A 25,939-nucleotide genomic window follows, 5' to 3' on the forward strand; every position below is an offset into this window, starting at 1 on the left:
TGGGGAAGCAACTAAGAGTATTGCCTATTCAAACTATTTCAGATATAATGGGTAGGAAATAATAATGGCAAAGGAACAAGCAATCTAAACTCCAAGGCAAGGAGAGTGTGGTATGCCTCCTGGTAGGGCTTGATCAAGGGCAATGTAACCAAGAGGATTACGGAAACCTGAATGAAGGTCGAATGTGAGAGAAGAGGAAGTAGCAGGAAGTGTAGGAGTGAACTAGTGGGCAAAGGGCATTTATAGAGGTCTAAATAAAGGCAGGTACACCTGTAAACGTATTTATATATAAAAATACAGATATATAGTGTATACTCGAGTATAAGCCGACCCGAATATCAGCCAAGGCTCCTATTTTTACCAAAAAAACTGCATTAAAAATGCTGAAAACCCAGCTTATACACGAGTATATATGGTAGGTCTGTGTACATATATGTATATGTTAAGTATTAAGGTAGCAGTCAGACATTGGGCCTCTACTCAAGTAACTTCCTCAATGCAAGAACACTTTGTTTCTAAATCCTGGCATTCTGTGATGTTCACCTCCCCAACATGATCACTGAAGACAAAATGGGTACATAAGCAAGTGTGGTGAAGAAAGCTGATGGTGCCCAGCTATCAAAAGATATAGCATCGGGGGTCTTAAAGGCTTGAAGATAAACAAGCAGTCGGTCATCTAGTTCAGAAGAAACAAAGCCCACATGGAAGAAGCACACCAGCCTGTGTGATCAGGAGGTATCTGTCAATTGGATCAGCTATCAGAACAAAAAATCATATCAATGTGAATGTGTGGGAATGCAGCGGGGAAACCCAAAGCCCTTCTGTGGACAATTGGACCATCCCCTTACAGAAGGGTCACAAGGAAGAGACAAGTCAGTCAGGGTGCAATATAGCACTGATGAAACATACAACTTTCCTCTCGTTCTTTAATGCTCCCTCCCCGCCCGTGCCCCACCCCCCACTATCATGACCCCATTTCTACCTTACGAATCTGGCTAGACCAGAGCAGGTACATGGGTACAGATAAGAGTGGGAAACACAGAGAATGCAGGACAGATAAACCCCTCAGGACCAATCATGGGAGTAGTGATACCCGGAAGAAAGGGGGAACTGATCACAATGATCTACATATAACTCCCTCCCACAGGGACAGACAATGCAAAAGTGGGTGAAGGGACACATCAGTCAGTGTAAGACATGAAAAAAAATTTATAAATTATCAGGGGTTCATGAGGGAGGGAAGCTAGGAGAAGGAGTGAGGGAAAAAAATGAGCCAATACCAAGAGCTCAGATAGAAAGAAAATATTTTGAAAATGATGATAGTAACAAATGTACAAGTGTAACTGACACAGTGGATGTATATTAAGAGCTGTACAGCCCCAATAAAATAATTTAAAAAAATAATGGTATTTATTTAATATTATATTAAAGCATTAGCACAACTGTAGTTTCTAGACTTATCGAAAATAAAATACTAATAAAATGCCAGATGCCTCCTATCTCCATGATAGGAGAAGATAGCCAAGAATATAGTCTGTTCGAATTTATTTTATCCTTTTAATTTTCATATGAGGTTATTTTTCCCGAGGTTTTTAATACCAGTGTTCATCTGTGAAGGTTGTGACCATGAATTATAGGGGTAGATGCGTTTTTTATATATTTTTCCTACCTAGGTGCCACTGAGCCAGTTCTCACCCATAATCGGGTTCTGTATCTTCCTCCTGACATTGTTATATTTGAACATTTTGTTGCAGCCAATGGAGTTTGCTGGGTATAGTTAGACTGTAGCAAATACAAATTAGAATAACTAGATTTCATTTTGCCCAGCCCTACTGCATGCCATGAATTTCCCCATGAATGTGAATTGTAACAGGGAAAAGGCCCTGCTTTATCATTCTGGTATCTTGAGCCTTCTCCTGGATTGCAGGAGTAAAGGGTGACATCTATTTTCAATAGAGACACACTGAATGCATGTAATAGTTAAAACTATTAAATGCTAAAATAATGGTCACCATTGATTGATCATGTTTTCGATGGTAATTTGAAAGTGTTTCATTATGTCATTAACAAGTTATGTTGAAAGCATTTTTGGAAAACTGAACAGCAAAGAATGTGTGCAGTGGCAGTAAAAGAAATACAGGGGCAAATCCATTTTCCTTCGTTCTCTGAATACCTGTAATACAGGAGGCAACATTTGAAAATGACTTTTATGTACTGTATGCTTATATCTTTATGTGTTTTCCTGTATCCTCCAAATTGATAATGGTTTTATAAAATTAAGCTACAGTGTTGATTTTATATAGAATTTAACATGTACCAGACAATGATTTTGTATAGAATTTAGCATGTTCAAGACAATGATTTTGTATAGAATTTAGCATGTTCCAGACAATATATTAAGCATGACACCAGCTATTCGGTTCCTTATATAATGCTGAGGGAATAAATGAGGTTGAAATCAAACCAAAGTCATTTCTTAACTTAAACAACCTAAAGGTTTTATTTTACGCTTCAAAGAAAGAGTTAACCGTTAATTTACCAATAAAATATGGTTGGCTCATTCTCAATAATTAAATAAAATGTTTTAGGGACCTCACTATATGATATATGGTAATATTTAAAATCCCATCATTATATATGTGTGTATATGCAACAAACTAAATCCATTGTCATACATACATTTGATTTTAACTCAAGCAGCTTATAGCACAGAATACACTTGCCCCATTGAATTCTGATTTTCATTATTAGGCAGAATCAGCCACTGACTTTGCAGTTAGCAGAGGAATCCGAGATTAATTACCGTGCCGCTATGGGTGCTCTGTGTATTTATATATCTGTGCATATTGCAATGTATATAAGTAAAGGGGCTTTAAAGAGTGTATGAGAAAATGCAATATTTATTTCCATGGACTTTACGAAACTCTCTCATATATTTCTCTCTCCATCTACAATACGTGAGAACGGGGCAGAGACAGGGGAATCAGCAACATGAATAAGATTAAAGAGTCTGCCAGGGGGACGGTGAATGCACTAGGTTACAGACTCTGAAAGAACAAAGTGTATATATTTGTGCCAGCTTTTGGTACTTTATCTTGTATTAAAAATTCATTAATTTTACACATATATTTTGCATATGTGAATAGGTATACATATATGTTTATGGTGTGTTGCTATATTTTATTATTGGAATATGAATGATGGAAACAAAGAGGAAGGAGAAGTAGTTGGAGAATCTGGCTTTAATGACACTGGCAATCACCTGAGCGAATACTGAAGCACCAGTGACTTACTAATTGCAGATATCCTTTCAACAGAATAAACAGTCGCTATCTGTGTGGGTCTCACCAATTCTGGAATACAGAGATGAGATATCTCTATCAATGGAGAAACCCAATAGTATCAGATCGAAGATCAGGGGCCTTGTGTGCGATACATCATTATTTGAGGACATTCAATGTGAAATTGAAGTTAAGCAAGATGGAAAAAAGACCATGATAGTGAAATTGAGGACTCCAGTATGTCCCACCTGAATTTACAGACCATCACAAAAAAATAGATGTGATGCATTAAACAGTCATGACCACAAAAACCGAAGCAGTCATGAGATGACATCACGGAGTCATACATGAAGAAAGCAAGAGGTCATTAGTAAGATGGAGAAGAATGGAAAGACCAAAGTCGATGATGGAGGACTCACAAATTTGTTATTAAGTGGAGTTCAACTAAAGTGACTAGAAGAAACAATGATGCAGAGGAGCAGGCTGTTTCTAAAAGCAGTTCCAAAGGAAAAAGTAAAGTAATAGAATGAAATGTGCAAAGATCTAGAGATAGAAAACCAAATGAAGTGAACATGTTCAGTGTTTCTCAAACTGAAAGAATGGAATAAAACATTCAACCTTAAGTTGCAATGTTGAGCAACTAAAAGGTACACATATAAAGAACACACACAATATAATACGCATAATAACTGTACCAAAATATTTGATTGGTGTTCATTCATTTTCCAAGGTAGCATATGATCAAGAACCAGTGGAATTAAAGCAGTCCAAATGGCACTGAAGATGTTGGCAATAAATAAATAAAAATCCAGGAACCAACAGGAGGTACTCATTCACCTATGCCAAGAAATTTAGATGATAGTTACTGGCCAACCAGTAACTATGCCCATTCCAAAGAAAGGTGGCCTAACAGGATGCATACATTATTGAACGATGTCAACATCATACAGAAATGAAGTTTTGATGAAGATGTTTTAAAAATGGTTTTAAGCGCCTGTCAACAGAGACGTGCCAGAAACCCGAGCTGGATTCTGAAAGGGTACGGGAGGAGGGATATGATTGCTGACTTCCAATGGAACGTGGCTGAAAACACAGAAGGCCAAAAAGATGTTTACTTGTGTTTTTTGTTTGTTTCGGTGTTTATTTGCTTTCTCTAGGGGAAGGCATTCAACTGTGGATCCTAACAAACTCTCTATAGCGTTGAGAGGAATGAGAATCCCAGAACCTTTAATTATGCTCATTGCACAACCTGTACATAAACAAAACACTCGTAGTTCAAACAGATTAAGGGGTTTCTGAGTGGTGTAAATTTAGGAATGGTGTGCTTCAGGATTGTAGCTTTCATTAAACTGATTTACCGTATATACTTGAGTATAAGCTGACCCAAATATCAGCCGAGGCACCTAATTTTGCCACAAAAAATGTATTTAAAATGCGCAAAAAAACTCGGCTTACACATGAGCACTTATGGTAATTTTTGTGCTAACAAATGTCCTCAGGAGCTGGATTATATGAGAAAGATCAGGATTAGAAAGTTTATTAGCAACCTTCATTATTCAGACGTGACACTCTTGCTTGCTAAAAGCCAAGGACTTGTAGTAATTACAATTAAATCTCAGTGTAAAGAAAACAAAATCTTATAACTAGACCGATAGACAACATGATTACCAGAAGTGAAATTATAAAAAAAAAATATTTCCCTTGGAGCCATGGTCAGCACCCTTGGAAGCTGCCATCAGTAATCAAACGATATATTGCGTTCAGCAAATGTGCTGCACAAGAGCACTTTAAAGTATTACAGAGCCAGGATTTCCATTTGAGGACTGAGGTACACCTGCACCAGGTCCTCGTGTGTTCAGTTACCTCGTATGCATGTGAAAGCTGAACAATGAATAAGCAAGGTCAGGGAAAACATAATTGCTTTAGGTAAATCTGCTACCCAAGACCTCTTGAAACATATTCAATAACAAAGACATTACTTTGAGGAGTAAGGTGTGCCTGACCCAAGTCACGATGTTCTCTATTGCATCCTGGGTCTATGAAACTGGAACATTGAATAAGGAAAACCATAGAAAACAGATGCATGTAAATTGTGCTGGAGAATACATAGACTGTTTAGAGGACACACGGATCTCTATTGGATGGGCCACAGTACTCCTTAGTGGCAAGGATGGCAAGACTTGGTCTCAGATACTTGGAGCATATTGTCAGGAGAGGCCAGTCCCTGCAATAGTACATCATGCTAGTAAAGCGGAGGGGTGGTGAAAAAGAGGAGGGCCTCATTAGATGGATAACGCAGCAGCTGCATCCTTGGGCTCTGGCACAGGACCACTCTGGGGATGAGGCAGAACAGTGCAGTGTGGTTACGTTTTGGAGCCAGCTCGATGGCAAATAACAACTTTCTACATCCGAATGTGAGGCACTGAATGAGTAGCAGTCTGAGAGTTCACTTGCTTTGTGGAATAGAAGATAAGAATAACTTCTGAGTGTTTGGCCTCGGTGACTAGACATGGGAGTGTCCTTGGAAAAATGGGAACTATCTGACTCTCACCCCAGTACTTTGACAAAACCAAAACAAATCCGCTGTCACTGAGGAGATTCTGGCTCATAGACACCTTATAGGACAGAGTCCAACTGACCCTGGGCTTCCCAAGGTTATAATCTTTAGGAAAACGGAGTGCCGAGTCTTTCTTATGTGAAGCCAGTGATGAATAGAATGACAAACTTCTCGGTGAATAGGTTTAGATGTGTATGTTTAAAAACAGCTTGAGGGATGTCCAGTTGCCTACAGATGGGCTTTGGGTCTCCACTTCCCACCCCCACATACACAATGATATTATTTTTTGTTCTTTCTTGCCTGATACCTGATCCCTTTGACACCCCCGATCACACAGGCTGATGTGCTTCTTCCACGTGGGCTTTGTTGGTCCTGAGCTAGATGGCCACTTATTTATCTTCAAACCTTTAAGACCGCAGATGCTATTATCTTTTGATAGCCGGGCACCAGCAGCTTTCTCCACCACATTTGCTTATGCACCCGCTTTGTCTTTGACGATCTTGTCAGGAAGGTGAGCATCGTGGAATGCCAATTTAATATAACAAAGTGTTCTTGCATTGAAGGAGTACTTGAGTAGAGGCCCAATGTCAATCTGCTACCTTAATATCATAATCTCAATTCTACCTTACAAATCCGGCTAGACTAGAGTATGTACAATGGTACAGATAAAAAGTGGAAACACAGCGAATCCAGGAAAGATAAACACCTCAGGACCAATAATGAGAGTAGCGATATCAGAAGGTTAATTGAAAGTTGGTGTAGAAAGGGGGAACCAATTACAAGGATCTACATATAACCCCCTCCCTGGGGGACGGACAACAGAAAAGTGGGTGAAGGGAGACATCAAACACTATAAAACATGACAAAATGATAATTTGTTCATGATCAAGGGTTCATGAGGAAGGAGTATAGGGAGGGAGGGGAAAAATGAGCTGATATCAAGGGCTCCAGTAGAAAACAAATGTTTTGAGAATAATGGCAACAAATATACAAATGTGGTTGACACAATGGATGGATGTATGTGGATCGTGATGAGTTGTATGAGCCCCCAACAAAATGATTTAAAATAAGAAGCTTTGCCTCCATATCTTAATAAGTTTTTTAATTGCATTGCCTTCTTTTTCAACTCTATTTTAATCTATCATTAACCTTGAGACATAATGACTGTAAGTTAAATACAGAACGTGTTCCTTAATATCCACAGTATGTTCTGTGAAATAGGAATTGATGCCAACTCGGGCGTGTGTGACTACCATAGTACATATAATCAGTCTGCATGCTATCTGTAGTAAAAGCCCTACAATGCATATTAGGGCGAATATCGATGAGACCCTGCAGACACTGTCTGAGAGCTGTCTGCAGCATCGGGAGCCTGTCCTTCACTAGTGTGAAGCTGGGTGGCTGACTGTGGGCTGCGCTGACTTCAGGATGTGGTACCAAGGGCAAACACTGAGAAGGCAGAGGGGATAGAGAGATGGCCCAAGGAAGTGTGCCTGGTGATCGCCCTGTTGGTGCAGCCACTTCCTGATTATATGCACCTGCTACTACTCAGAGTCCAGTGCCTGCAGGAATCTTGGGCTGGCCAGCACCACAGTAAACTTGGTCGTAGGAGAGGAGGAGGCTTTGAGAGACTGACCCATTCTGGGTAGAAAGGCTACTACTTGGAGTGAGAGGCTGGGAAGCCTGAAGGGTGTGCTGTCGAGACTGGGGGTGCCTGGGAGCCTTGCTGCCTGTTTGCTCTGGGGGGATCGAGTCTGTGAGACTATTAGGTGGGAATCATGCACCAAAGGAGAGCTAATTTCTCTTAAAAACAAACAAATGGACTTAATGGGACCATAGATATTTAGGTGGCTGACTGTGTTACACCTGTCAATGACAGATAAATGTGTGAGTAGAAAAGAAAACAACTTCCAAGTAGCCATCTTGATGGCATATGGAGATTGTGTGAATAACGGAAATTTAACACTCTAAGTTTAGCTGTGAGTTTCATCCTTTTTTGTTTGCTAGTAACAGCTTGATACAAAATTGCAAATCATAAATAAATACAATCAATTAATTTCATGTATTTCCCCCTTGTTGTCCTTTGATTAAAATAGTAAAGAATTTTGATGTTTTTTAAATCCAAGGAGGAACAAGATACCTCTGAACTGGAAAAGCTTATAAATTGATAATCTTCCACTGAACACAGTCACTATCTAGATATATTTTTAATCTCCATGGTAATTTTCACTAGATGCATAGCATGAGTGTATTCAGACAGAAAAATATTATAATAATATTCTCGGCACACACAGAATTTTTGCTCTAGAAAGCTCTACACAGAAGGTATTCCAGATGGTGTAGCTTAAATGTGTCTTTTTTTTGGTATACTTTAAACATTTTTATTTTGGAAAATAAAACTATCTTGATTACACATAAGGGATTCTAGCATGTACTTTGATGCTGTTATTGGGACTTAGACTCAGAGTTTTCTTTTAGCCTCAGTCAGGATATTTTTGTGAGGAAAAACTGATCATGTTTTTCTATATCTATTATTGATCAACACAGGTTCTGAAGGCAGCTATATTCCTGAAGATGTGCCCTTCCGCCACTTTGACTTAAAATGATTCCATAGATCGCACTAGCCTTTTATAAAAACTTGAATATTTTTTAACATTCTAGCACTTTGGGGTATTCAAACACTGTACTACACATCTTCGGGTTGTATAGCTGCGGACTGTGTACCCCTTTGTCAGCGAAGCATATCCTTTAGCTTTTGCCGAAAGGCTCTTGGTCATAATAAACATAATATTACAACTCAGATTGTGTGATTAGGAAAGAAATTACAAGAGATCAGTGTTTTTTGTTGGTTTGTTTGGGTTTTAGAATATTGAGGGTAACCTCTAGTAACATATAATGTGCTTGATGGCTTCCAAGCCTGACTGCTTATCAGTTTTAATGGCAAATTTCAGACATATAGAAACTTAGGGTAATAAATACTTCTCAATCTGTTCTGAAAGTATGAAGCAAACTGCTTTTCTTAATTTGCAAGCTGAAGACACAAGATTTAAGATGCCTCATTTCTTTACAACTGCATACTCTGCTCCCCCACCCCTGCTTTGCCCACTCCCCTGAATTGTTCTATAGCCACTGCTTTGTTGGCAATACACTAGAGTCTGAAGCCTTTTAAAGTACTTTCTAAATTGTGTATGTAATTGCAAATTAAACTGTACTGATTGCCCACAATAGCAGCTTTACTGCTTTTGCGGCTCTGTGATGGTTTAATTCCTAGAGATGGCTTCATCTGTGGACTGCTGCGGCAAAGGGGTGCGTCCTTCTCCCTTCCCGTCCGCAGGCTTCATACAAAGAAGGGCAGTTATATACCCGTTCAACGTGATTTTATGTTAAAGAACATTAGGACAAATGGAATATGTGACTATTTAACAAAAGTTGCAGTTTAAAATATGACTTTTCTGCTTCAAAATTTTCTTTCATCCTCTTCAAAGTATGAGATTTTCGCTAAACTGAAGAGGTAGCCAAAGAAATTCTAGGGCACTGGCATTTGCAGGCCACCGTATTACAGCAGAGGGAGCTATGCAGAGTTTCAGAAATGTGCCTGTGAGGCCCTTTGCCTCCGTGGTTAAATATTTGTGAACTTTATAAGGCAAGTCGGAAACACTGTCAGGATGCCTTCAGTGTCACTGGTCCCATAAGTTACTCTGGAGGGTTAGGGCATTTCCCCCACCATTAATACTTAGTAGAGATCTCAGCATGGTGACGCCAGGATTAAAGCTAAACCAGTCCTATATTCTTACCTTGTTGTTGTTAACTGCACTTGAATTGGCCCCCAGGTCATTGCTATGGAGCAAAGTACTTGCCTGGTCCTGTGCCATTCCCAGAGTGACTGGATTAGACCGTTGAAATTCATCAGGTTTTCTTTGGCTGATTTAGGGAAGTAGAGGAGCAGGTCTTTCCTCCTAGTTCTTCTTAGTCTGAAAGCTCTGGCAAATGCTGCTCAGTTATCAGAGCAAGTCACAAGCCTTCACTGGCATATGTGAATCCTTGCTGGGACAGTCTGCAGGGAACCACCACGGATTTGCTCGTACGTAACCTGACAAATAATGATAATAACAACAGACTGCAGAACATCAACAACCGCAGAAGTCATTGAGTTGTCCACTAAAGCAGAAATTACCACGGTGAAGCAACGTGGCAAAGAAATCCAGCAGAATTCAAATTTCCAACAAATTGTATTCACAATGTTTATAATGCCATCAAAATTGCCAGTGATGAAAAATTAGCAAAATAATCAGCTAGAGAGGACCTAGCAATAACAAAGATACTGTCATCAGTAAAGAATTAATTTGAGAAGCTTGCCACTGGAGTCTTACTAAATAGGTGGTATTAACATGATTTCAAAATCATATTTCTCCATGGCACAAGAAATATTTTTACAGAACCTTAATAAGACTAAGAAAAGCATTACTGTGAGAATCTCTCTGTAGTCCTCCACTGCTCACAGTTACATGTTTAAACATGTTCTATTTGGAATAAGGTCATGTATGTGGGAACTAGAATCCTGGAAGCAATATTTTTATTTGCTTACATATATACACAGATATGCACACACATATACATCTTTGCAATCATATTACCAATCAGATCCAAGTGCTTTATGGACTGAGACTGTTGAATTTGTATCATTCATAAACAGGACCCAGAATAATTGACAATCCTTTGCATAAGCAGTACTCCATAGAGGTCTGTCCAAGAACATCATGTTAATAAAAAGTACGACATACATTTGAGGAAAACATAGACTGTAAGGGTGATTTAAAATATTATATAGATACATCCAATTAAAATAAAGGAGAAAAACATGAAAAGAGAGATAGATAATTGTAGGAGAACCAAATGGAACTCCTAAATCTAAGAATCGCAATAGCCGATATGCCTAGGTAGGCTTAACTGAAGAGATTCTTTGGAAAAGAAGACCATGAAGGCCCAGAAGTAGGATCTATTAAATGTAAGCACAAAGAAAACAACCTGAAAATCAAAAGATCCTCATTGGCCTCTGAGACAGCATCAAGCCCCAGTATCCGGTAATTAGGATCTCGAAGGAGAAGAGAGATGGGAATACAACTGCAAATGCCAGCAAGAGAATTATTTTTGCATTTGAAAAAAACATTAAACTCAGTGATACACTAAAAGCAACAAACACCAAGCATAATAAACAAACAAGGAAATAACATTAAGATACCTAATAATCAAATTCCTGTAAACCAGTGTGAGGGTGGAAAATTTTTGAGAACACTGGTGTGCAGGCACACATTGTTAACAGGGGAGCAAAGCTGAGAATGGCCCATCATGGTGCAAGCCCAGCAAGCCAGAAGACAGTGCAAAGAAACACACACGCACAACAAAACTCTCTCTCTCTCTCTCTCTCTCTCTTTCTCTCTCTCTCTCTCTCTCTCTCCAATGGTCAACTTTCAGAAATGAGAAGGAAATACAGCAGTTTTCAGCCAAGTGGGTTCTAGAGGAAATTTAAGTATAAAACTGATAAGTTCAAAGTACATGGTTGGAGAAAGATATACTATGCATACACTGATCATAAGAAAACTGGAGAGGCTATGCTAATATATGGCTAAGTATACTTCAAGACAAGTAACAGTATTAGGGAAAACACCCTCATATTTAAATTGTTGTAAAGACTTGAGTCTTAAATATGTATCCACATGAAACCAAACTTCAGAATACCTGAATAAAAATGTAGCAGGATTGAGAGAGAACTAAATAGATCTCTAATTTTAGTTTGGATTTTTATCTTTTGGTTGTCATTAATGGATAAGATGAAGAAATAACTCACTACTATCAATTAGGGACCTTCAAACGTTCTTAGAAGCTCCCTTGTAGAAGATGTTGAATGAATTTGCCTATTTCCTACATGTGAAACATAATATATCCATAAATGCAAGTCATATGCTGTTTTTGAATACACAGGAAATTTTTACAGAAGAAAATTCTCTATAACCATGGAACTAATTTCTGTAATTTTAAAGGAGTGGAAACACAGACTATGTTTTCTGATCACAAAAGGATTAAGTGTAAACTGGTAAAAATCGGTCATAGAAAGACATCAGCTTTCCTCTAGTTCTTTAATACTCTCCCACCCCCCAACCACTATCATGATCCCAATTCTACCTTACAAATCTGGCTAGACCAGAGGATGGACACTGGTACAGATAGGAACTGGAAACACAGGGAATCCAGGACAGATGAACCCCTCTGGACCAGTGGTGAGAGTGGCGATATCAGGAGGGTGGTGGGAAGGTGGGGTACAGAAGGGAAACTGATTACAAGAATCTCCATGTAACCCCCTCCCTGGGGGATGGACGACAGAAAAGTGTGTGAAGGGAGATGTCGGACAGTGTAAGACAAGACACAGTAATAATTTATAAATTATCAAGGGTTCATTAGGAAGAGGGGACAGGGAGGAACGGGAAAAAATGAGGAGCCAATACCAAGGGCACTAGTAGAAAGAATGTTTTCAGAAGATGAGGGCAACAAATGTAAAAATGTGTGTGACACAATGTATGTATGGATTGCGATAAAAGTTGTATGAGCCCCCAGTAAAATGATTTTTTAAAAAGATGTCAACAGTACATAAATATTTGTAAATTAAACAGACTTCAATTCGTAACCCATGATTCTAGTAGAAACAACAAGGGAAATTATAAAATATGTTTATCTGATTATAATGAATATATTTCAAAATTGTTGGACAGCAGCTATAAAAGAGTAATTAAATGTAAATGTGTAGCTGTAAATACTTAGTATAAGTTACTAAAAGGTTCTAAAATCAAGTAACTAAGTTTATACCTTAAAATAAAAGTAAAAGAAAAGCAAACAGAACCAAAAGTACTACAGAGAAATAAAGCATACAGGAAACTAAGACCAATCACTGAATAGAACAAGGGGGAAATTGGCAATCACTGCAGCTCAGAGCTGGTTCTAGAAAGTAATCAAGTTGGTAAACATCTAGCTTTTCAGAAAAGTTAGTAAGATTAATAAAACTCTGTCTAGAAGACATCCCAAATTATAATATCAGGAATGAAGGGGAAACATTGTGGTAGATTCACTAGATTTTTAAAAGATAAAGGCCTATTATAATCACCATTATACCACAAATTTTGATACCTGATTTAAATGTTATTGCAAGTAGATGAATAAGTTAAGGACAATCACTACTGCCATTTCTACTCAACAATTTACTGCCAGTTCTGGTCAGTGTAATAAAGTAAGAAAAAATAAATAGGCATTTGTATTGAACTATCAGTGAAAAAAAATAGGTTGGACTCCATCAACATTAGAGACATTTCTTCTTTCAGTATCAGTGTTAAGACTATAAAAAGTTACACGCAGAGGGTAAATATCACAATACACACATTTCATTAAAAAAAAACCTGTTTGAGTGTAGCAAAAATTAACATGAAAACCCAAAATCCAATAAGACATTTGGCTTATATGAATGCATTCTTTCAAAATGGAAATATGTGAATAGTCAACATACACTAAAGAACATTTACTTCATGTCAGGAAAATATAAATTAAAAATGCAAGTGAGTTAACATACTACTCCCAGTAAAGACTAAGACCAAAACACCAAAATATTACAAATCTAGGTAAAATATTACCCACTTTGTAAAAGTTTTTTTCCCTCTCTTAATACAAAGTGCAGTGTTTACTTACTGTCCTTCCCAGCCGGTGAGCTCTTGGGTATTAATTGAGACAAATAATAATCTGTCCATACGAAAACTCCTTACAATAATGTCAGTTTTGTTACTGACTGAAAACTGGAAATACTTTTATTTGCTCCTCAATAAGTGATTGAATTGTGAGAGTGTTGTTTATTCATATTAGACTAAGAATCAGCTTTATAAAATGACTATTTATGAATTATGATCATAAACACATACCAGTTGCCTGAAAATTACAAGCATCAAAAAAGACTATTGGGCTACACATTCTACTACCTGAACGGATGGGTTACACCCTCAAAAGCACTGTATACCAACCTTGGCATTTGGAAGCCCTTATCTGTAGACGGTAGACACAAGTGGCCTAGCTTTGGGTGAGCCAGTCTCCTGCATCTCCACACACACCATCTGTAGCTTCTAGACGTGAAACCCGCTTATGTCTCAAAGCAGCCTGTTCTCCCATCCCAACGTTACCATGTCCTTTTCTGCATTGCCGGGAAGCCACACTGTGGATTACTGGTCTGCAGGTGTTCATCTCAGCTGGGGTGCCATCATAGATTGGGCACAACATGGCTTTGTTCATCTCTCTCACTATATTTCTTCCTTGGCGCTTCTTGGCCAACTTCTCACTAGCAGCTTATGGGCAGCACCAGGCAAGTGCCAGTGGTAGGCCAGCATGGCAATTCGCAAAGCAAACTTTCATAGAGAACCCCTACATGGTGTATGTGGGTCTCCTTTCAACCCCCTTTGCACAAACTGATAATCGTATACTGCCAAAGGCAGGTCACCTCCTCCCCATGCTGTTCCCGGCTCTGCTCCACTGCCCAACTGCCTGGGCTGAGGTACCTCCTGGCCATAGGTCCCCATCTCAGCTCCCTGGGCTGACCTACCCACCACTACCACCTATTCAAGGTTCCCTCCAGAGTCGTCTATGCTCAGCTCTGAGGCCTTCTTCATTATTGACTCAGGGAATGCTACTAGCGCAATATTAGAGCCCCTGACCAATATGACAGCTCCTCTGGGAGATTCTCAATGCAGGGGTCAGTGTCAAATGGATACATTGGTTCCTAATTCTCTTAGGTCAATCAGCCCAATCTTAGCCGCCCCATTTTACGTTTTTTTATTAGTTACTAGTTGGAACCCCAAGCCAATCTTGATAAACATCAGATTCGGCGGGTGTTCCTTACCCAGTCCAGAGAAATACCAGATGAGGTGTGGCCTTCAGCCTTTCCAGTTAATATCAGCTACCGGGGAAGGCCCACACTAGCCGATTTATGTAAAGGAGAACAGCAAATCGACGAATCACTTGGAAGCCGCTTATTTAAGTAACAAACATCGTTCCTTTAGTAGCTTATGACTTAAACTATCATTTAGGGGCTATTACCAACCCAAAGCCAAGAAGATAGGTGTAAGAAAACCCATGCTATCATAATTAATATCACCATATGCGAGTCTTGAAAAGAAAAAGGGAAAAAAACACCCTGAGCTAAAGAAACTAAACTCTAAAGAGTGATACTGTATGATACTTCTACCTAAATTATTTAAGTTGCACATAAATCTGGTCAGAGAACTGGCAAACTAATGTTAAAGGACAGAAGGTAGACCCAGCAGGGCTCAGTGTGCTGAACAGGGGAAGGAATTCACTGCCAAGTCTAATAAGGAGCTTTTTGAAAGTGATGGAAATGTTAAGTAATTGATTGTGTTGTTGTTACATGGGCATAAGATTTATTAAAACTCTCTCAAACTGTATACTTAAAAAGGGGTGCATTCTATTTAAACAATTCCCATGATGGGTTGTCCCTCACAACACTAAAATAATTCATTTCACAAGAAAACAAGGCCTTGTTTGATAATAGTTATGGTCTGATTTAGAGGTTGCTTGGGAAATAGGGTGAGGGGGACAGTGGAAATTGTCGTCGATGTTTTACCCATTGCATTCCGAAATGGCTTGGGTGTAAATTAAAAGTTAACCCATCTTTAAGAAGAAAGATTTCCTACTGTGGTTCTAGAAGATTTTTGGAGGTCCTTTCTAATAATGCAGCTTTGCCTGGCTGAGTTATTCAGAAAACCCTGTTATGAATCTATGTGTGATAAGAAGACTAAGATGGAAGAGTATATAAAGAGAAACACAAGAATTTTGTCTCTCTAATGAATAGTTTTGGAATCTGCAACCAGCCTCAATTCTGGAGATCTAGTCTTTGCCATAAAGGAAGCAACATGGGCTAAGTTAGGGCAAAGTAAGACCAGAAGACATACCTTATTAGCCAAAGTCCGAAGTTTTATGCTATCTGCCTCAGGCAGATTGTTTTTCAAACCTCCATTTCCTTATGTATAAGTGAAAAGATTGGCAGAAGGATTTCAAGTTCTGTTATCTGGCTCAAAAACTCCATAACATAGCGCCCAAAATGACTATATAGTTCAGGTACAGTAAAGACCCTTTTTTTAAGAGACCACTCCTAACGTTGACATAGGTGATTTGTCCCCTGTCATGTTTTCTAAAAACATACAGCCCATGGATAAGTAAGGGAGCAAAATATCCATGAGTTCCTTGCCTACAGCTAAGTGAACATTTTGGCAGAGCAGATGAATTGTGCATTGTTTGTTTAAGGTAGCAAATGTGCCATATACATCTTATGGATATGTCTTAACCCACATAACCATTTCCTAGTTTAGGTTTACCTTTTTAAAAACTATTTTAAGTGCTTTTTAAAATTGGGGGTACGCTTGTATTTTTTCTTGCCACTGTGTGTGTGTGTGTGCACATGAGCACATTTGTTGAAGAGATATTGAAAGAAACATAGTGTGTTGTTTCAAATTATGTCCTTTATAGTAGAATCTGATACTTGGTAGTATTTGTGAGAGTGGTACATGCATATTGTAAGATCCGTTGTCCATGCTATCCAATTCTCTTTCAGAATGTCTAGCCACGCTGTGCAATCTGTGCTCGTCTCTTTGGGCTCCTTAATGATGATCGTTTTAAATAATTGGCAAGTTGCTACTTGTGCTGTTTTAATATGACCTTTTGATTGTTAGACTGCTTTGTGTTCATCAGTCATTGCCATTGTTTCTGTCATTATCTTTCATGGCTGACGAACCTATTTTTGTTGTGGACTTATTGTTTCCTTTTGGTGGAATATTTAGCATTTTGCCATGTTCAGTCATAATTGTAGAGTTTATTTGATCTTTAAACTTGCTTAAAGTGGTCTTGCTTTATTCTCAGTAGACTAGGCTCAAATGTTGTTATGTTTTAGTTGTTGCATTTTATAGTTGTTATATTGGAATTTGTTTAGATTGTTTTATTGTTCCTGAAATTTGGTATGTAAGTCTTACTGAAGTGTCAACTCATTCTAGGATACTGGGATATTTCCTGTACATGGCCTTGAAGTACCTTTTTAAATTTATGCTAGGGGAATAGGTGATCAGAATAATTTACTTCTTAATCATTAGTGTTTATCAAAATAACTTGTTTTTCAATATATAAATCAAGTTTTCTCAGGAAGTTTCACCTAAAACTGTGAAATGATGATATAATTGCACTTGTTATCAATATGTAGTCCAGCAGTGTTATTGAAAATAACTTTAAATATTTTATTGAGTCTGCACAGAGTTTAGATAAGCATCAGAGAGAAAAGTTGTTGAAATGATGCCATTACATGTCAAACATCTTCCCCAATAGATGACGTATTTTAGAGTTCACTCCTTGACAAGTTGGCTCAGGAGTTACCTTGTCATTACTCGATCCACCCTTCCCTATTTTACAGGAGACAGTTAAACCTGTCGCCATGGAATTTCTTCTGACTAGAAAGAAACTTTGAAGGATGAACTGTTCATAACTAATGGCAGATTCTTTTTCCGGTCCTGTGGAAGGACCATTTCATTTTTGGATTACTTTCTCAACTTCCTGACATTCTTACCCACTTTACATGGGTAGAGGCAAACAGTGTGTATGGTTCTGCATTACATTTAGAATTTAATTACTGGACTAGGAAAAATATTTCAAAGGAAGACCTAATTTTGATGGGAAAGAAATAATGTAGTTATGTTTTTTTTCAGAGAGATTACCTCAGTTTATTGTTTTGTTCAGACAGATACACTCAACAACAGACTCCTTGTGAGCTAAAGATGATGTGAGATGCGAGAAAAGGCTGATGCGTGTCGAGTTAGTAGAGTAAGTGTCAGAATTTCTTCAGAAAGAGAATAACAAACTCTGGACGTCATGGTTGTAGTGGGAAATAAAAACAATAGGTAAAGATTTCAAAAAACTGGAAATGAGCATTGTAGACACACTGATCATTTTTTTCAAAAGTAGTCCTTGAAAGTTTGGAAAGGTTAAACATGAGCGTGGTGAGATGCTAGTAGCTTTTTCTTCCTATAGGATCATTTCAAGAAGAGAAAACAGGAAATAAATAAGCACTTTAAAAAATTCTTTTCTTAACAAGACAGTGAATATTATCAGGAATAGAAATAGATTATGACTCCCAAACTTACAGCTTTGGATTCCTACTGACTCCAAAATAGTGCACTCATGGTCTGCTGAAAGCAAGATTAGATAATAATCTTACTTTGGTAAAAATAAATATACTTGAATCAATTGACAATTACTTTATTATTTCAAATTAATGTGTATCTTTATTAATGTTCCAGCGTAGTCAATTGTGACTCATAGAGATCCTATAATACTATGTAAATACCCCATAAGCCAGCATTTCTCCACCTGTGGGCTGCATCCCCTTTGGGTGTTGAACGACCCTTTCACAGGGGTCCCACAATTTATAACAATAGCAAAATGACAGTGATGAAGTAGCAACAAAAATAATTTTGTGGTTGAGTGGGTCACCACAACGTGAGGAACTGGATGAAAGGGTCATGGCAGCAGGAAGATTGAGAACCACTGCCCTAAGGTTTCTAACGCTGCAGTCTTCATGCCAGGAAATTCAGAAGACAGCTACCTGGCCTACTGAATTGAAGAGATCCATATTTGAACCCATTCCCCCCCAAAAAAAGGTGACCCAAAAGAATACAGAAAATATAGAACAATAACATTACTGTCACAAAGGAGTAAAATTTTGCTGAAGGATCATTCAGATGTTGTAGCACATTGACAGACATTCAAGCCAGATTTAGAAGATTATGTCCCAACCAGGAGATCATTGCTAATATCAAATGGATCTTGACTTTGAGGGTCATAACAAACTATGAATCCCATCAAGTAGAATGGGAATGACAGAATATGACGTTGTGCTGGTGTAGCACCCTCTATGTGGATTGAGAGGCTGTCTGTTCACACAGGACAAGGCAATATTTCATTCTTTAAAGTAAGGGGAGGTGTGCATTAGGGTCCTGTTCTTTCACCATATGCATTCCCTCTATAAGGAGCTATGGTAGCGTAGTGAGTTAGCCATACTTTGACCTATTAAGCAGGAGGTCTCTGTACTAACCCACCAGCTGCTCTGCAGAAGAAAGATGATCTTTCTGCTCCTATAAAAATTTAAACCATTGGAAACCCAGTAGACAATTCTACTCTTCCTCTAGGGTCCGTGACTCACAGTTCATTTGGTGGCTATGAGTTTGGTTGCTTAGGTTTTGTCCTTTTCTTCCATCTTTATGCTGAGGACGTAACCCGAGCAGTTGGGCTCTGTGAAGAGATTGGCATCTGGCTTGGAGGGAGACATCCTAACAACTTGAAATGTGCAGATGATGATACAAGCTTGCTTGCTAAAAGCGAGGAGGAATTGAAACTTGCTGAGAAAGATTTAGCGAGGAGGAATTGAAACTTGCTGAGAAAGATCAAAGACTGTATCAGCCTTCAGTGTGGATTACAACTCAATGTAAAGAAACCCCAAATCGTCACAACTGAACTATATAAATAACACCTTGATAAATAAAAGATTGACCTGGCATTCTGCAGGATTTACTCTTGCTTGGATCCACAATTAATAGTCATGAAAGAGCAGCAGTCAAGAAATCAAGTCATATATTGCATTGGGAAAATCTACTGCACAAGACTTCTTCCAAATGTTAAAGAACGAGGACATCATTTTGAGAAATAAGGTGTCTCCGACCAAAGCCATGGTATTTTTAATCAATCCATATACATGTAAAAGTTGAACATTAAATAATGAAAACCAAAGAATTCTGGTGTTGTTATGGTATTGGCAAAGAGTACTGAAAGTCTGTGCCTTGCCAGAAGTACAAACAGATCCCCCTTGGAAGAATTACAGCCACAATACCCCTTAGAATCAAGTGCGTTGATAATCAATCTCTTTTAGAAGAATTAATAGACTAGTCCCAAGGAGTTTTGGATTGATGATATCCAACCCTTCTGCGATGCTGTTCCATTCCATTTCCCCCACTGCCCTCCCTTGAATATATTCCTTCACATTTCTCGGTTCTTCTAATTGCTGCAGAGCCCCCCAGGAACTCGCGAAAGTTTAAGGAAATGCCTTACGTGGTTGTGGATGCTGTTTAGTGTCAAATCTAACGTTAGGCAAGGGTAGAGCCAGATGCTAAGTCCAGAGGACGTGCCACACTCTTGGGTCTTGATGATGAGGTTACACCTCTTGCTTTTCAGAGGGCTCATTTTATAAGCAGCAGGATGTTATTGCAGGGAATTATATTTACAGTTATTTACACATGAATATTGTCAGTATCTTCCCCTACTTTCTTCCCAGACCCGTACTGGGAAAAGCTGTTTACTGGGAGTTGTGTGTCAATAGTAAATTCAAATTAACTTATAACCTCTCACCTTTTTAGTGGTCCCCAAATATAATCATCTATTTTCTACCCCTGGACACTACCTTATTTTTGCACATATGACTTGGGGCCTCTGACAAGATCTGTCCAGTAGACATTGGCCTTCTCCTAATGTTAATCAGCCAGGCTTTGTTTCCAGGTCACCCAGCTGCAGCTTTCCCCTCTCAGCTGTAGACTTACCACTCCTTACGTTCTATACAGGTAACAGTCAGCAAGATGACCAGCGAACAAAACACACCTTCTCTTCAGATCAAGTCGTAGTTGAATCTTATTTCTATTTAGCAAACAATGCCCTCCAAAGGGGACCCTGTAGTCTAGGAAACCCACACCATGATCTCTAAGACTCTCTAAGATGATTAGCATCATCAGCTTGATGGCCATGAGCCTGGTTTGGGTTGGCACAGCACCTAACAAACCTTTATGGGAGATCTTCAGGTCTTTTCTTCCATGCAGTGGCTAGGTCGGTTTGAACTGTGGGCCTTTCGATTAATATATGAAGGCCTAACCACTGCACCTACTCCCCACTCAGGCCTCCTTGACAATTGATAGGATTTTAAAACTAAATTCCAAACACTATTCTGGTAACTAAAAAGAAGCAAACCAACAGAAACATACATCCATTGCGGCCAAGTTGATTCTGACTCATGGTGACTGCATGTGTTGCCCAGGAGAACTATTCACTAATATAGTCTTGACTGTCACCTTTATGGAGGAGCCCTGGTGGCATGGTGACATACTGATAGCTTATGTGTTTGGGCTTTAACTGCAAGGTTAGCAGTTTTAAAACACCCAGGGCTCTACCAGAGCAAGATGAGGCTTTCTGTTCCCTTGAAGATTTATAGTCTTGGAAGCCGGCACGGGCAGTTCTGCCTTGTCCGACAGGGTGGCTATGAGTTGGAATTGACTTAATGGTAATGAATTTGAGTTGTTGAGCATCTTTAGGGAAGAAGTTCACAAGGCCTTGCTTTGGCAGAGCTTCTGGGGAGATTCCAATGGTAAACTATTGGCTACAGCCAGAATTTTAGGCGAGTAGCCAATTACTGACTACCATCAAGTTCTATCCCTATAGAACAGAGCAAAACTCTCTAGATTTCAGAAGCTATTCATCTTTCTGGGAGCTGACAACCTCATGTGTTTTCCATCAAGTGGCTCGTGGTTTTGAACTACTGCATTGTGGCTGGAAGCCCATGCACTGCGCTCGCAGGTCTACCGGGCAGGCAAAGATACTGAAGACTTTTTCTGCGTGCATACCTCAAGTGTGGGACCTGGTAGCTAAAACATCTCTAAAGATAATTAAATGAGCAATGTAATGAAGGATGAGATGACTGTTAGAAGATTTAGAAGGGAAAGCAAATGCACAGTAAACTCAGGACGCGTATCAGGAATAAAGGGTGACGGGGAAGGTCACTTGGAGAACACCTCTGCGGTAGTCATTGGAGTAGCCACAGAACAGGAAGCATGTTTTTTAAAGACAGATTCTCTTCCCTGCCTACCTGTTTCTACCCGTGCAAGGGCTTTGGGTATAGAGGAATGCCCAAGGAAGTTGGAGGGTAAAACAAAGTCAAGGTTACAAAGATCTTTAAGTCTTGAAAGCTCAGGTACTATCGAATGGTATGGATTAAGAAGTTTTACAGTTAGTTTTGGATTTTAGAAACTCATTTTGGCAGCAGTGAGGAACAGGGATTACAGGAATTAATGGAAACTCGGAAAGAGCTTCTGTTAGGTAAATTATGACCTAACCAAGCTGAGATAATACTTTCTTATGTACGAATTAATACCAGACTAATTCCAAGGAGTCGAGATTGAAGATGTCACAGATGCCCCACTCTTCCAAACTCCTGCTTTGCTCCATTTACCCCCCACCCCTCTCCCCGCAATTGAGCATATCCCTTCATGACCCTGGTGTTTGTGTGTTGCTGCCACATCCCACCGAAACTCAATAAACTGTGAGGCAATGCCTCACATGGTGGTGGGTGCTGTTCAGTCCCAAATCCGAAGGTCGGGTGAATCCAAAAATGTCCCAAAGCCACAGCAAGTCTTCCTGCTTCTACCAAAGCTCAGTGAAGGTAACGGGGGTCTGGCTTTCCAGGCGAGGTGATGCATGGGTGGGATTGTGTAGTGGCACCATTATATATCCCAGGAAAACAGTGTGTGTGGCCTCTTTCATGCCTGGTTCTAAGGTGGAATCCTAGTGATGTCATCAAGGAAACGATGTGTGTGGCCTAATTCTCACCCTCTACTAAACAGTGAAACCCACTGCCATTGAGTCAGTGCCTGCTCATAACAACTCTTTAGGACAGGGTGAATCAGTCTGTGTGTTTCCAAGATTCTAACTCTACGGGAGTAGAAAGCCCCGTCTTTCTCATCTTAACCCCATCCTATTCCTGTTTTTAGTATAGAATGCATTCAAAATGGAACTTTGGCCACAGGTATATAAAGTCCAGAACTATAATGTTTCCCGTAAGGAATTATGGCTGGAAGGGCCATATTAATTGACTCTAACTTCTCAATATCAGAAGACTTGAGATGACGCAATGTTGGCTTACATTGGCAATTAAGTCCAGACATCAAGGAGCTGATATCAGCAGAATTTTGGACTAAATATATGAGGCAGTGACTGGGAAAAGAAACTAATATAAAATGAAGGATCTGAATTAGTGGTGGCATAATTGAAGATTTGCCAAGAGAAGATTAGTGTGGTAAAAGAAAAAAAAAGTTTCGGATGCTGTTGCTTCTTAAAATGATATCCCAAACTAAACCCTGCTCGTTATTGTTGATGTGTTTTACCTATCATTACATTCACTGTGTGCTGAGGTCAGTGCACGGAACCCTGGTGGCACAGTGGTTAAGCACTCAGTTGTTAACTCAAATGTCAGCAGTTCAAACTCGTCATCCACTCTGGGAAAAAAGATGAGGTTGTCTGCTTCTCTATAGATTCACAGTCTCGGGAAGTGGTTCTCAACCTTCCTAATGCCATGACCCTTTAATACAGTTCCTCATGTGGTGGTGACTCCCCAACAATAAAATTATTTTTATTGCTACTTCATCACTGTAATTTTGCTACTGTTATGAATTGAGCAACTCCTGTGAAAGGGTCATTTGACCCCCAAAGGGGTCAAGACCCACAGATTGAGAGGCCCTGCTACAGGGCATTTTGACCCTGTCCTGTAAGACCATGTAAGTTAGAACCCAAGATTAGAATCCACTTAACAGCAGTGGAGTTTTGGTAGGTAGGTATTAGTTAATCCTCATTTTACAGACAATGAAAGTTGTCTGTCTCAGCTCACACAGGATACAAATGGCAAAGCTAAACTTTGAATTTGGAAACTGTGAGTGTCAACTAGGGTTGCTGTCACCTAGAGTGGCAATCCAGGATGTCACCTGCCACTCCCCATGAATCTCTTCTTTTATGATACCATATGAAATCCTTCAAAACCTCACTGCTGTAGAGTTGATTCTGACATGTAGTTATCCTGCAGGACAGGATAGAGCTGCTCCTGTGGGCATCTGATACTGTACTTCTTAGGGAATGGAATATCTCATCTTTCTCCCACAGAGCAGGAGGTGGTTTTGAACTGTTCACCTTGCAAATGGTTTGCAGCCCAAGTGTTACCTCCTTGCCACAAGGCGTCCCTACAGAATCCATAGTAATGCTGATTATCGCTTTTAATCGTCAGAGAACATATACTCATAGAATAAAATGTGATCATATGTATAGTTGGAAACTGCTTGCATGTAATATTTTGAGGTTATATGGGATTAACACAATTATGAATTTTTTCTGCATTCAAATCAACATTTTCACTTACAACTGTATAAGTAACTAAACAGAAACCTTTTAAACATTTATCTTCTTTTACCTTTAATTACACTCTCAAAAACTTCCTGATATTTGCTCACAAATGCTAATTAAGATAAGGTTATAGATAAGATTCTAGAACTTTTGAGAAAATCATTAACTATAGAAACACCTCCAGAATTAAAAACAAGTGCGTGTACTTCTAGCTCCTGAAACTGAAATGGAAAGCATCTTTGTCATTGAGAAATAGTGACAGCTCTCAAGAGTACGTTACAAAGTTTACAAATTTGGCTGTAGAGCTTTAGTCTTGGAGAGGAGCCATGATGGTGGAGGGGTTACACGTTCGGCTACAGTTCCCATGGTTGGCTGTTCAAAACTGCCAGCAGCTCCACGAAACCCACAGGGGGCGCAATGAGCAGCATCGATTCCACGGCAGTGAGTTCTTTTGGTCTTGTAGGTACACAGATACATGTGGGCTGGCTTATGAAACATGGCTTTTGTTGTTGCTAACTAACTACACAGATATTTTTATAAAACATGATACAGTTCTCAAGAACCACGGCACAGAAATATAGACAATTGTTTTATTGCATGCACACACAGATGTCACTGGTTTTTCAGTCACATGAAACTCTGTGAGAAGTAGAGTTAGAGATTTAGGAGTTAGCAACATACACAGGAGAGATATAATCGCAGGTCTGAATGAAGTGTCCTTGGAAAGACCTTGAAGGTACTCTGATTGTAACTCTGTTACAGAAGTAAGCTTGGGAAATAGACTCAGAGGCCAGACAGGTAGGAGGAAAAGTCAGGAACAATAGTCCGAGTGAAGCCAAAATGGATGCTATCTTTTCTTCTTTTTAAGAAAATCGTTGGTGGTTTTAAAATCTGGAAAGTGGCGGCCAGAAATATCCATGAGAAGTCACAGTTGATGGTTGTCAGAATAGTTTCTGTTTAGTTATTCAGAGCGGAATCACAGAGAATGGGGAATGGAAAGCAGGGAGCTCATGTATTTTTCTACTCTTTGGAAACAACTGACTTCCAAGCACAAGACGAGATTGCGTGGAAGCTCATGGTTGAGGGCGAGTAAAGGAGGGGTTTCCTGCTGATAGGTGAGGCAAGGCCAAGTTTATTTATTTAAGTGTCATCTGTCTAAAAGGAAGGATTTTTTTTAAATACATAATTTGGAATGCTTTTTAAACTTTACAGAACTTTATACATCCATGGGCATACCAAGTTGGATTTCACAGTCTGGCATACTGCAATTGAGAAAGCAGCAGGTACAGATGGTAATGCACTACAGGATCAGCAGCTCAGCAGAGACGACGTCCCCATTATCGTGAACAGCTGCGTAGCATTTGTTACACAGTATGGTAAGTAGCACAGACTTTCACTCCCCCCAGAAGCAGCATTCTTGCAGTTTTTAAACTGGAGCTACTCTATTGGACCGAATTAAAGTCCTTTATATTTGTGCGTATACGTGTGACAATAAAAATGGCACTGCTGATCAAATTGCCATTCCGATTCCCAAGGAAAGTCAGTCAAACTAGATAATGCATCATTTTACAGTTATAAGTACGAGTTCCTTCTCTTTCATGTGTCACATTTCTATGTGTCATATTGGAGGAATATATATTACAAAATAAATGTTTAAAATGGTAGACTAAAGACTATTTTTCAGGATTATAGACCTAGGAAAAATGTGCCCAGCTCACTGTGCTCAGAGTATTGTTAGAAGAGTAAGTTATAAGATAATTGTATAAATTGCTATTTTTCTGCATTCTTTCAGCATGATATTGATGACAAAATTGTAGTA

The 25,939-nt window shown here is 39.2% G+C and overlaps 1 protein-coding gene across 2 annotated transcripts in view; it reads left to right on the forward strand.

Annotated features, from left to right (window-relative positions):
- The window catches only part of ARAP2 (ArfGAP with RhoGAP domain, ankyrin repeat and PH domain 2), a 270,205-nt gene that overhangs the window by 176,767 nt on the left and 67,499 nt on the right, over positions 1 to 25,939 (forward strand). For both annotated transcript variants that reach the window (XM_075544450.1, XM_075544452.1), the window contains exon 20: positions 25,333 to 25,496. In XM_075544450.1, coding sequence (XP_075400565.1) covers positions 25,333 to 25,496 — 164 coding nt within the window. The remainder of the gene's footprint in view (positions 1 to 25,332; positions 25,497 to 25,939) is intronic.

The sequence above is a fragment of the Tenrec ecaudatus genome, chromosome 3 (assembly GCF_050624435.1).
Source record: "Tenrec ecaudatus isolate mTenEca1 chromosome 3, mTenEca1.hap1, whole genome shotgun sequence".
NCBI classification, from domain to species: domain Eukaryota; kingdom Metazoa; phylum Chordata; class Mammalia; order Afrosoricida; family Tenrecidae; genus Tenrec; species Tenrec ecaudatus.